This window comes from Stegodyphus dumicola, chromosome 3, assembly GCF_044657685.1.
Source record: "Stegodyphus dumicola isolate Sdum_Otavi_A_Nest chromosome 3, ASM4465768v1".
In the NCBI taxonomy this organism is placed as follows: Eukaryota; Metazoa; Arthropoda; class Arachnida; order Araneae; family Eresidae; genus Stegodyphus; species Stegodyphus dumicola.
In genome coordinates, this window is record NC_140770.1 from 229,516,324 (window position 1) to 229,529,983 (window position 13,660).

Here is a 13,660-nt window from a genome sequence, read left to right on the forward strand (position 1 = left end):
ATTTGCTTCAATTAACGGGAGGAAAGACTAACATTTTGTATAAGGAATAAATAATTTGCCTTTGAATATAAAATCTAGAGTTAGTGCAACTATTCTAAATAGAAACAAGAGTTTTGATTCAAATTTAATTTTTTTGGTAGTTCTTAAAATTGCAGAATATACTCACTCTTGAAAGCCTCTTGAAACCCTCTTAAGCCTCTTGAAATAATTGTTTCATCTTTAGATAACATCAGTTTAGCAGATGAAAACTTTTTGGAGCCAGGTCTAGTCGAATATCTTGTAGGTGCGGAACAATAAGCTTTTTAGCGCCAGGTCAAATTTTCCTTCAGGATTCAAATTTAAGGTTGCAAAATAGCGTTTTCGACTATACAGTGGGTGATCGGTTAACGAAGAGCTCGGACTGCGAACAAATCGGACATCGAACACTTTCACGAAAGATTTTTGTGTTCGGACAACGAACACATATTCGGATATCGAACTAAAACGAACTCTAGCGAACACTTCTCGGCTCTCGGAGCATAATGTACAAGGTTGCCAAACCCAACGGACCAAAAACAGTTTTTCATCTCTCTTGAATTATGTTGCTTGCCTGTCAAACTTCAAAGTTCTATATTGGAAAAAAAATATTTCCTATAGAATATTTATAGGAAAGCAGACCATCATAATCAAAACCGAAAAGGATGTCATTTTGAGCGCCTCCCCCCTCGTTCATTCACCGTCCCATACGTAGTCTTGAATGACGAATTCCATCCTTTTCTCTCACGGTAAAACAATATGCTTCTCGTTTCCCTCCCAGTTTCTTCTATTCATTTATTCATATCGCTGATCCAGCAAATTTATAGTAGCCAAACGGGAGAATAGTTTACTTAGCATACTACAACATATCAGTTGCCTCAGAAAATGAAAAATTACTTCCGGAAAATCCTGAAAAAGAGAGAAAAGAAATCGACATTGGACATGTTCTTTAACGCGCCCCATAAACAAAAAACTGAAAAGGACTGATTAATATGCAAAACTATATGTATGTAATTTTTTTAATAAACTTACTGAGAAATTTTAATCCTTTTCTTAATCTAACTTTTAGGGTCTCCAGAACAAATTAATCAATTTCACACACACACACACACACACACATACAAAAAAAAAAAATTCAATGGTAAATTGATGAACGATTAACGAACAATTCGGATAACGAACATAATCTTGTAACAGATTATGTTAACCGATCACTTACTCTTTTGTAAGTGGGACTTTTCCTGCTAATGAGGAAAGTAAATTACTTTGTGGGCTTATTACAGATAACATAGAAAGAGCAGTAAATGAATTTTGGAAAATCGAAAACGCAGAAAAGGGTCTGAGATTTCTCAGACTAAAGAAGCAGAAATTTGTAAACATCAATTTCTCAAAAACTGTTCTAGGACTGAAATCGGAAAATATGCAGTAAAAATGCTATTAAAGGAAGACCTATCGTGTATTAGTGAATCTAAAGAAAATGCTGTGAAATGTTTAAATTCTCCGTGGAATCGCTCAGGTAAAGAACCTAAATTTTGTGAACTTTAAAGCTTTCTTGAAAGAGTATTTAAGTATGGGGTTATATGGAAGAAATAATTGAATCTGAAGAACCAGATGTAGAATTTTATTTAAAGAGGAAATGCAAGATCCATTAAAGGTGTATAATTATGCACTGTAACGTATGTCACAACTAGGACGCCTTTTTTTCACAACAAGATCAGTGTAGCAGTTAGCCAAAGATGAGGGAAATGACTTACATTATCACCTTCTGTGTTGTTACAAGATGTCTACATGGATGACGTCCTAACAGGAGCTAATAGTTTAATTCCAGCTAAGGACCTTCAGCAACAGTTTATATCTTTGTTAGGTAGAGGAGGCATGGAGCTTCACAAATGGTGATCGAATAATCAGTTTCTTATGTGTAATGGGGTTACAGAATCAGATTATTCATTCACTAATGACACTAAAACTTAGGTAGGAAATCACTACCGGATTGTATTGGGTTTAATTTGATAGTAGTCCAAAGTAAAGTACATACCAAGGGAGCTATGCTATCTCAAATAGCAAGAATATTTGATCTCTTAGGTCTTGATAGGTCCAGTCATTACAAAGGCTAAAGCGTGTTTACAAAAATTATGATTGTTAAAATTAAATTGGTGTGGCATTCTTCCATTAAAAGAAAATGCTGAGTGGAAAAGTTGTAAATCTTATCAGTTTCCCGAGCTGGGTTCTTAATGGACAGTCTGTGAGTATGGATATGCTGACGCCTCGGAAGTAGCATATGGAGCTATCATCTGTGTAACATTTCTATTAATTCTTGTGGTGACTCTGAAGTTAAATTTCTCATTAGTAAATCCAGAGTGGCGCTACTAAAGTGCATTTGTATACCGCGTCTCGAACTCTGTGCTGCTGTACTATTAGTTAAATTGATGAAGAGAGTCTTAAGTGCACTAAACCTAAAGGTTTCTAAAAGCTTTTTCTGCACAGATAGCACAATTGTACTGGCATGGTTAAGAAAGGAGTGTAAAGATTTCAAAACTTTTGTTGCTAATCGAAAATCGATCATTCAAAATTTATCTGTGGTTGAACAATGGCATCACGTCCTTTCTAACTAGAGCCCTACGAATCTCATATCAAGGAGTGCTGATACGGTCAAACTTCAACTGTGCGAACTGTGGTGGTGTGGTCCCTTATTTCTGCCATAGTTCTGTGATGACAGAGTGCCAAGATGATATGTTTGTTCTTGAAATTGAGGATCTGTTTCTTCGTGAATTAAAACCACCAGTAGTAAATGAAATATGTGCATTTATTAACATTTCTGAGCTCTTGAATGTCATCAGTAATTGTTCATCTTACAACAAATTGCTACGAGTAGTGGCTTGGTGCAAGAGATTTTCGCATAAAACCAGGCATTCATCGCATGCTACGCGCGGAACGCTGACAACCAGTGAACTTTCTGATGCTTTGTAGAGACATTAGGTATTTTTCGAAACAGAATAGATGAAAAATGAGCAACGTCTTCGCCGGGAATCGAACCACGGACCTTTGGAAATTGCTCCTATTGTGCAGACCACTACACTACGAAGGCAAGCTAAGAAGGCGGGAGAAATACCTTATATACTACCCCTTTTAAAGGGCAACTGGGGTTTTTAGGGGACCCAATCGCCAAATCCTGGGTGTGGACAATCATCATCCACTACCCTATTAGTTCGGGCGCCACTGTAGAGTCATTAGGTTATTTCGGAAGCAGGATACCTTGAGAAATGAGAAATGCCCTCGCCGGGAATCGAACCATGGACCTCTGCACCCTGGGATTACGCGCCCAGCGTGCAGACCACCACACAGCGAAGACATGCTAAGAAGGCGGGTGAAATACCTAATAAGGTATCCATAAAAGAATTTCCTTTACGTTAGCTTATAAAATATCTTATTCAAAATATTTCGTTATATGTATTGATGATTGACTAAGCAGTATCAAATTATCATTCGAAGGAGAATTGTTAATACGGATAGATTAATTCGCCTAAGAACAGGTCACTGCAATTAATTCCTGACACATACAATTTATTACTTCTGTAGTAATTTATGGATTATTCTTCCTAAAACGTAATAATCGGACAGCATTTACTTACTGTTTCAGTTTCTATAGAACAAATTGAAGCATGAATGTGAGGTTTTTGTAAAATCTCTCGTATGAATTAAAACTGTTTTCATTATTGAGGTAATACGATAATGTATAATGTGAGAGAATTTGAGGAAGAAAAGTTTAACTTATAACATATACATAAATCGTTGCTTACACAGCAAATGGAGGTAACTGATCTGCTTCTCATTCGAAAATTATACAAATCCTTTTTAAAGTCAAAAATAGAATTCTTAAATAAGTTTTTGATATTTTTTAGGAAAAAGGACTGTCTGGTAAATCTGTAACTGAAACGAATTTTCAGCTCAGTAAATCTGTAAGCTAAAGAATTTTAGAAAGATATAGAAAAGGAAGTTATATTTGAAATAAAACAAATTAACGTCAATAATTCAATAATTTATTTTACATACCATTTTATGGTTTCCTTTATGCACCATTGTATATGGTTTCAATTAAAAACAAGTCATTAGAGAATATTATACATATTAACCGTCTGTGAAAATGAATGAATAATATGATAAATAATACAAGCAATTTGGCCCATAATCAAAGATTGAAGACAATATACAATTCAATATATATTGCTTATTCTTCCTGGTTGTATTTAAAAGGAAATAAATCCTCATAGAAAAAACAATATTTTTCATCTACGAGGACATATCCTATAAAAAGAAATCATTATGTTCATCATCGAGGTGTTCTCTGCTGAGCAGATGTTTCAGATGGTCGTACTGCTTTTGACTGCGTCGGAATTTTAGTTTTTCAAGATTTTCATAGAGTTTTTCTTTGCTAATACTTAGTTCTTTAAGCAGGCTATCTCTTTGCTCATTATTCAAACTCTTGAGCTCCTCCAGAATGTCCTTGTGTTTCTCAAGATCACCTAGCCCGAAACTACTAAAATCTTCGTTTTCGTCAGAATAAGCGTTTAGTCCATAATTATTGCGATAATGAGGGACGTGGAAATTGTAACCTCCTTCTTGTTCGTCTGACACGTGAGGATAATTATTTTGCTTTATAATAGATCTGTAATTATAGCTCTTTGATGGCGAATTGTAGCTGAAGCCACTCAAAGGTGAGTAGTTTAGAGATGAGAGGGGCTGTTGGTACTCACCAATATGATGAATGCGAACAGGCAAAATTACTTTCTGTACTTGGGGAATTTCTTCAGGAAATTCAATGTGTTGCTGATGGGGTTCGAAATGAGCCGAGTGTTCATATTGATGATTGTACTGTGGATCTGCCTCAACCTTCACATGTGCTGGATCTTGGTTTGCCGTACCCGGTTCGTTGGTCTTGACTGTAGCGCGAAAGCCGTGCTTATCAGCAACGTAATGCACTTCTCTATACAGCCCTTTATCATCAGTGTACCCGTAACTTCCTTTCACTGTCCCATGTCCATCACTTTCTTCGTGGCGGCTTTGAGTTGCTTCTTTATCTTTCACTTGATAGCCATAACGATAAGGTTGGGGTTGGCTGTGCTACAGAAAAAAATCATCATAACATTAAATTGCATTTCATATACTTCAAAAGTATAAACATATGTATTCAATACTTTAACAAAATGCGCACTATGTTAAATGTAAGTTTGGCGTTAGATTATAAAGAAGTAAAATTTTTTTGATTTGCATCTAATGTTATTTTGTGTTCAAGAACGCACGCGGTACAGTGTTCCTTACATAGAAAGCTACTCAGCACCGAAACCGAAATGCCCTCCCTTGATATTTTAATTTATGCTTGTGTACTGTGCTTTCATACACTGCAGCTTCATTTGCCTTTAAAAATTTATTTGAGTCATCAGATTAATTTCGAAGCAGGAAACATAAAAAATCAGCCACACCTTTGCCAGGATTCGAACTCCGAACCTTCCGATCACCAGCTGGACGAGCTTCCAGTTACATCACAAAAGCATGCGATTAGGAGAGAAAATTCCTTACATTCTTTCCGATTTAAAGGGCTACAGGGAAAGATGAGACCTAGTTTCCAAATCCAAGGTAGATGAATTTTCTTCTACCACATCTCTGCACGAGCGCCGCTTGCTATAGAGTCATTAAATTAATTTCGGTTTAGGAAATAGGAAAATCAGCCATGCCCTCGCTAGGATTCAACCTATTGATCTCTAAGCTGTTAGCCGGACATGCTTCCAACTACACCGAGAAGGCACGCGATGAGGAAAGAGAAAATTCCTCACATTATTATTCGAATTCAAAAGCATAAAAACAATAAGATACACTATTTAGCAAAGTGCTACAAATTGATATTTTAAAATTTTGTTAGATGTTCCGCATAAATATTTTAATGCACTTCAAGGAATAAAAATATTGAATAGAACAAGGTATCTGGTTTAGTTTTTAATTCATTCTTAGCTTTTTAATAAAATTAAAAATTTTAAAATGCATTCGATTATTTCATCATATTTATTTGGCATTCGGATCTATCCAAAGCATTTGAGGAAGTACTATAACCTGTACTATAACTTCTCCTTTCCAATTGTTCACCACAATGTAAATTAAGTTAAAATGTAGTTAAGCTGAGTTTTTTGGTCAAAAAGACAGAGCCTGTTTCTGCCTCCCAAAGCCACGTTGCGCAGTTCGTTAGTTTCCCTTAGAACGTCTTTTACGAAGGCATCCCTTCCCTTACATACATAGCCCTCGAGTACGTTGCCATAATTAAGTAAACCAAACCTTTGTAATTTCTTTAGACATAGCGATATTTCGCATTACGTCTATTAGGAGTCTGAAACTAGTTTATGCTCCCAAAGCAAGCCAAACTCTACAAACTGTAAATTGTGCCCCTTTTTAGTTAAGGAAATTGCTTGCATTAGCAACAGCGACATCTGTTTCCGCAGGTATATCTTATAATAGTGAAAGGTTGGACATTTTAATTGAATATATTCCAGCGTGAATGTTAAGCATAAATAAATACATACGCTTACATATAAAACATAGCAATTAAACTTAACAATTTAAAGCAAATTAAAACTTATTCAGTTCTCCACAAAATAATTTTGATGCTTCCCCTCTCTAGAAATCTTATTCGGTAGATTCTAAAATTTAAAACGTCAAAATTCATTCGAAAGAATCTGCATTTATTCTGAAATAGGGAGTTTTAAATCAATTATTTACAAAAGGAAAATCACATTCAAAAATTTATTATAAAATGAGCAATAGCCTCTTTTAATATATTGCTTGTTAATGTCTAATGACATTTCAAAGAGTACTTTTTTGGGTCGTCTGAATGGGACGAACTTAACACTTTTCTGTAAAATGGTTCTTGTTTGCGAGATTTTGCTTACTACTTTCAGGCGATAATTAAGATAAACATATGAGTGGAACTTTGATTATCCGATTTCCGATTAACCGTGTTTTCAGAGCTAAACCTCTAATTTTAATATACCGTTTTCCTTATAATTCTTCTTCTTCTTATTATATTATTTCCTTATTCCTTATAAGATCTTCCCTGCAATCTTGTATGAACCGAGTCGAAAGTGCAACGAAATTCTCCATATAAATAGATCTGAATGCCAGCGTAATAGGGCTTTTGTAAACCAGAATAAGAAATAACATACTTGTGTATGAGTGTTAGTTCGGCTGTGTAAGGACATGGTTAAGAAAGTTTAATATTACACCCTGCATTAAAAATGAATTAATGATATTACCTTTTATTATTTAATTTTTAATTTCATTGAGAGAGATACCGTCATATATACATATATATTTTGTTATAAAAGCCATTTTTGTACCTACATACGAAACCTAGCCAGGTAAAAGCTGTGCTATTAGAAATATAATTTAATTGTTAATGAAGAATGTTAAATATATTGCACAGAAATACTTTTTTTTTCATGAATTAAGGATAAAAAATTCAATATGATAATAAGCAGGGAAAGTAGTCAGCATTACAATGACTCCAGCTCAGCCACCCAAACACAAACGGTTGGGTAAATATTGCGATTTCACACTGTTTAAGATCTTTAATTTCTCATCTATGTAGCCTGTTATTTTGCTAGTTTGACCCGCCCTTCGACGGGCAAAGCATGTTTAGGTTAGCATTTTTAATTCCTCTTTCAAATTTAAGATATTAACATTAAAAAGTATTGCTTAGTAACCTGAACTATTTAAAAGAAATATAATAACATGCATTCTGCTAATATAGCTTTCTTTTATTTATAAACATCTAACTATATATATCGTAAACCATTTGTCTAGTATAATTTGTAATATAGCTAGTTAATAACTTTTATAAACTTTGAAATCATTATTATGATTAGCAAAATCTATTCCTAATGCCATATTATGTACTTTAGTGCAGAATAGTCGCTTGCGCGATGTTCAACCACGAGATTTAACTTCTTGCATTCTAGTGGCGACTTTCAGTCCATTATTGCAAATTGAACTATGACTGGGACATGATGCTGAAAGTTGTTTTATTCGTCAATTCATTGTACACTAAGATATGCATCAAATGGTGTACTGTAAAAATGAGAAGGGGAGTTGTTTTATAAGTATCCTTAAAGTGCTTAAGGTGTGAAAGTGGCTCAGAGTGCTTTAGACGAGTAAATTGACGACATATCAGACATTAAAATTGTTTGCTCAAAATCTTAGCTAAAGCTTTTCAATTTTCTGAGGCAGTGTCGGCGCTAGTTACCTCCGATAAAATATACGTATTGTGCATGCAATATTACGTGCCATACGAGTTAAGAATACGAAAATTTATCGTTGAGCTATCAAATGTTTACAAGTTGAATTTCGCTAAAATAATGCTACCTAAACTAAAGTGCTCAGATATTTGTGAAAAACATTATTTAAGAATGAGAGATCTGATTAATTCTTTGTAACTTTGCTAAACAATTTGGTTAAAGCAATAGACTTCCTGCATCTAAATGCATGTTTAATCAGTTTTGGAAAAGCACGCAACTGTTATCTGCCAGCCTACTTTCATGGAAAACATTCTAATAGAAACTGGCTCATATTTACTTGACATGTAGGAAAAACAATAGTACAACTAGCTTGCCTGTGGGGACTCAAATCCTGGTAGGACTGCAAAAAGTAATTTAACATATGAGATAAATGAAACAAATAAAGTGTAATTATTTTGCTTAATTTTATGTTATTTGAATTAATTTTTTTTCATTCAGGGCTTATAAATTTTAACTGTGCAGTATTTCATTATTAGCAAATAAAGAAAATTGATTCAAGAATCTACTTTATAGTGCAATGTTACGTAAAATGCAAAAAAATCTTACAAATGAAATTATGCAAAATGTAACACAACTAATGGTCGCATCTGTAAGCGGTGGACTTCCCGAAATAAAAACCTTCCACCGTATAATGTGGGGTCAGAAAGAAAATGGCAAGTCGCGAGAGGGTGATTTCTTTGAAGAGGATGAAACGTCGCTTTGAGCTTGATTCATAATTTAGCTCCTAATCGTTGCAAGAGATGCAGCAATATTTGAACGCAGAAGGCCATATGCATCCTATGCATGGGGTTGCAAACATCAAAGCCGCAGAAGTGGTAAGACTTTACTAGAAGCTATTTCCAAACAGGCGCTGTCCGATCGCAGAACATATCAGCGCTTGTACAGGTGTAACTCCATGAGGTGGACTTGTTTCGCGGCCAAGGACACGACACAGGAGTTCGAAAACGATAAATTGAACAGAGACAACCCTTGAGGTACTGGAGGACCAGTTTGAATGAAGCACGCGAGCAACAGCTCGTGACCAAGGTGTCAAACATATGATGGTACGGCCTATGATGGTGAAGAAAGGTTACACCCTTACCACTTCTACCGAGTCCATGTCTTAAGTGAACGGATTTTCTGCAATGTGTAACAATTACACATTCGTTCCTGCAACAAAGCGTATTGCATTTACAGTTTCTTCATCTGTACGGAAGAGGCTACGTTTACATATGACGGCATATTTAATATGCACAACAATCTTATGTAGGCTACAGTAAACCGCATGCTACATGTTCGAGATGCTCCAGTAAAGATTCGTGGTAAATGTGTGGGAAGGGATTATTTACGATCATTCAATCGGTCCTTTGCTTTTACCAGACCACCTAGACCCTAGGCGGAGATAAATACCTAATTTTTTTCGGAATTTCCTTAACTGATTTACTATAAAATGCGAGAGCATATTCCAACAATTATGTGGTTCCAGCACGATGGAATGCCGGCTTCTTTACGATTTTGCGAAGCTATCTAGACACGAAGTTCCCGAACAGAGGGTTCGCGGCGGTGAACATGTCTCTTGGTCTTACAGATCTCTCGATCTGTCTTACCTATATTTTTTTCACTAGGAACTGCTAAAAGACCTAGTTTGCGATACGTCCATGGAGTCACCAGAGGACCTTGTCCAGACCAGAGTCGCAACTGCAGGCATTACTGAAATGCCAGGAATCTTCCAATTTGTGCGTAATTCCCTCCGTTGCTGATGTGACGTCTGTATTACAGCTGGTGAAGCTCATTTAATTATTTCTTGTGGAAGCTTTCAATAATAAAGATTCTTTACGCTTTAACTCTACATCTTTATTCTGTTCGCCATTTTCACTTATCAAGCGCCTCCTTGCGGTTGGCCGTTTGCTTTCCGAACCCATATGATACGGTAAAAGTTGTTTGTTTTGAAACATTCTGCCTCTGGTTACAGTTGTGACCATTAGTTTTGTTACATTCTACATATTATTTGAATTCAGGATTACTCTTATTCATATTTCTTTTAGAAATTCTCGTTTCACACAAGCGTAATTATATATCACGTAAGTGTTTACATATCACTTACTTACTCACCAAAAAGAGCAACAGGTGCTTCAAATAATACTAAGATTTCATTGATGTACTCATTCTCTTTCGTACGTTGTATTTTAAAAAATTCAATATGTTGTTCTTTATATCATTAATTTAAATCTTTATATGGTGTTCTCTATAGTTATAATAAAACCATTTTTTTTAATAACTTCTGATAAGCGGGGAGATTTTCCGGAATTACAATTTTTAACCGAAACTGCAAATACCTGTGACTTTTCGTAGGTGCCAATATAATTCCTTGTTATATATTAAATTTTTAAATAGGGAGTTATAGCTGTTATGTACTTTTTAATTTCAATTTAGGCTCCATTAATGAAATGAGGGGACAAGATCACTGAACATTAGTAGTTCTTCTTGTGTTCAAATCCCGTGGAACGGGTTAGCTTTATGGGCATTGTCATGATGTTACCCATTTGTAGAGTGAGTACAAGCCAGTTTGATTTAAAAAGTCCTCAACAGATGTATCATTTTCTTGTCCCTCGTATAATTTGCCTTAAATAAAAAATCAATGGTGTATTTTCCCAATATAGAATTAAATACAAAGAATACAGATTGACTCTTAAGTTTTACATTATTGAAAGTATGCTATTCAACTATTTTTACAGAGATAAATATTTAATATTTTATTTTAATTTTATTCTTACTTTTTCCTCTATTTCTTCATAGAGGTAGCTTCCCGTAGCTATCCCGCAAAACAAGATGATCAGCAAGGCCTAAAACAATTAAATTATAAGTACATTAAGAATTTAATTTAATTAGAAATTTCTGAAAGTATGTACATTTCATAATACTTACATATTGAGTAGCAATTGAATAAAAACTGCCAGTAATCTTAACATGATAGAAGTGTCTCTCGGTTACAAACATAAACACCTTTCGTTCGTTACTGCATCTTTGACAAAAAATATTAAATTTCTTGTCGTATTTTAACAATCGATTTTGACAAATTTAAAATAAGGTTTAGAATTTAAATATAAATATGTAAAAGGGCCTTTGAAAGAGTGTTAACTAAATTAATGTTCGAATGGACGAGCTAAAATTTTTTATGTGAACGAACAGGTGGAGTATAGAATGCGTTACCAGCTTATAACACTGAAAGCTCTATTTGAAAACAAAATGAAAATAATAAAATTGAAAACATAATGAATACAATGGAAAGTTTTCAGATTTTATAACTACGCCCAAAGCGGCTTTCTTTAATGTTCTGTGTGTTACCTTTATTTATTAAATATCACGTTCTTCGCACTTAAACCATAAAATTCAATTCAACAGCAATATCACAAATTAATTTAAAAAGAGCATATTTTAGAATTTCTGTTACACAGTCTGGCGCCGTGGAGATAAAAATGTTTTTTTTTTTCGTACAGTGTTGCCATTGCCCGCTTTGAGATCGTTGAATTTCTTAATAAAAAACTCATAAATTCTTTACAAAACATTTATGCAGATTCTTCATTATTTAATTTCTTTAAATTTAATACAGGGTGATAATATTTGGTAGCGACGATTTGAAAAGTGAAACGCCGTTTATAGTGAAACCCCACAAAATGCCTAAACGAAATTAATAGCCCTTTTGGACTAACACCCTTACGGCTAATAAATGGCAAACTATATATAACCGAAGGTTATATAAGCGATAAAAATCCTCTTACGTGCATTATTACGTAGCTGAGGTGAAAAAAACATAAAGCGGTGCAAGAAATGCCCGAGGTAGAATGTTCAATGCATCAAATAAAGTATAATTAATTGGGCTAAACGATATGCTTTGCTATGCACGAATAACTTAATCATTGTCAAAGAGTATTAAAACCTTATATAATATTTAACAAAAATCACATTTTTGCTATGTCTCCCAGGGGATAAACTAGCCTTCTGAACTTCTGAAAGTTGCTTGAAGTTGGTATTAGAGAAATAGCTAACATTTTTCAAATGGTTGAATTGATTGAACTCTAATATAACTTTAAAAATATATAAAAAGGCACAAATATTTCCTAAAATGCTATATAGAAAAAGTATAATTTATTAAAATTAACCAATGCAGAACATTAAATAAAAATCTTCTTTTCAGGCATTTTCTAGCAAAATGTTTTAGACACGTGGGTATTCAGCCCAAAATTTCCTTTTTGAGTAATCCATACTAATGATACAGTTGCAAAGTGGCACAGTTACTGTAAAAGTTTCATGTTTGAAAAATAATATCCGTCGGACTCAAGAATGTATTTATTTATAATGAATTCAGTTTTAAAATAAATTTTAAGAAATGATTTAAACATTACAATACACTGGCATTCAGATATTGCGTTATTAGATAGCTTCCTTAATACCGAATAATTTTCTGTTCAAACTACTAACATCCTGTAATTATTATGTATTAAAAAAATTCTGTATTGATTCTGTATTAAATTCTGCAGAAATTTTTAAATTGTTTCTAAAACAAGCAAGAATCTAATTTTTTCTCTTAAAATTGCTGATGGAGTAAAATACTTTTATAATTAAAAGTATAATCATCTTTTATCTTTAAAAAGTACGTGATTTTACATAAATTTAAAAATTAACCACTTTCAAGTTAGAAAGAAATAAATTGCTTTTTACCATCGGTAATATCGTCTTTGAATTTCGTTGCTATTATATTAATGAACAGAAACAGAATGCCACTAGAAATATCCATTTTGCACAATTTCATCAAAGAAGACGCAACACAGAATAAATTAAGGAAAAGGAACATTACTTTTGCCATCATCTCAGCTGCGATAAAGGTAATCCAGAGACAGTGCTAGAAATGCAATGATTTTCTTTCAAAAACACTTCAGAAATATTGACAAGCTGTGTAATTTAGTCTTCTTTATATATGGAAGAAGATTAAGAATAATTTACCTTAATTTGCAAATATTCAGCCATGCTACCTGCCACACTTCATGAGGTATTGAGTCTAAACATTCCTCACTCATGCGTGACTCCCAAAAGTCTAATTCTCTGTTTGGGAATAACCGAAGTTTCTGGTAAAATAAATAATGAGTTGGAATAACCAGATTAGTATTTTCACAAGCTAAGTTCCCAGTAACTAAAAAATACCTCTTTTACGAAATCAGTTAATAGCGGAAAGGGAATTCCTTTATGCGTAATAAAGTTCATGTCGATCATGTTTCTTAAATGATTTATATGCACTTTCTAATTCATAATTATCCGTCAAATAATTTGATAAA

General features: G+C 33.9%; 1 protein-coding gene across 1 annotated transcript in view; it reads right to left on the reverse strand.

Annotated features, from left to right (window-relative positions):
* Nucleotides 1-13,313, reverse strand: part of LOC118205336 (uncharacterized) — a 52,472-nt gene extending 39,159 nt beyond the window's left edge. Inside the window, exons 1-3 of the mRNA XM_085812488.1 lie at nt 13,186-13,313; nt 11,105-11,173; nt 4,320-5,133 (exon numbers count right to left, since the gene is read on the reverse strand). Coding sequence (XP_085668614.1) covers nt 4,320-5,133; nt 11,105-11,173; nt 13,186-13,197 — 895 coding nt within the window. The 5' untranslated portion in view covers nt 13,198-13,313. The remainder of the gene's footprint in view (nt 1-4,319; nt 5,134-11,104; nt 11,174-13,185) is intronic.
* Nucleotides 13,314-13,660: the final 347 nt, after the last annotated feature.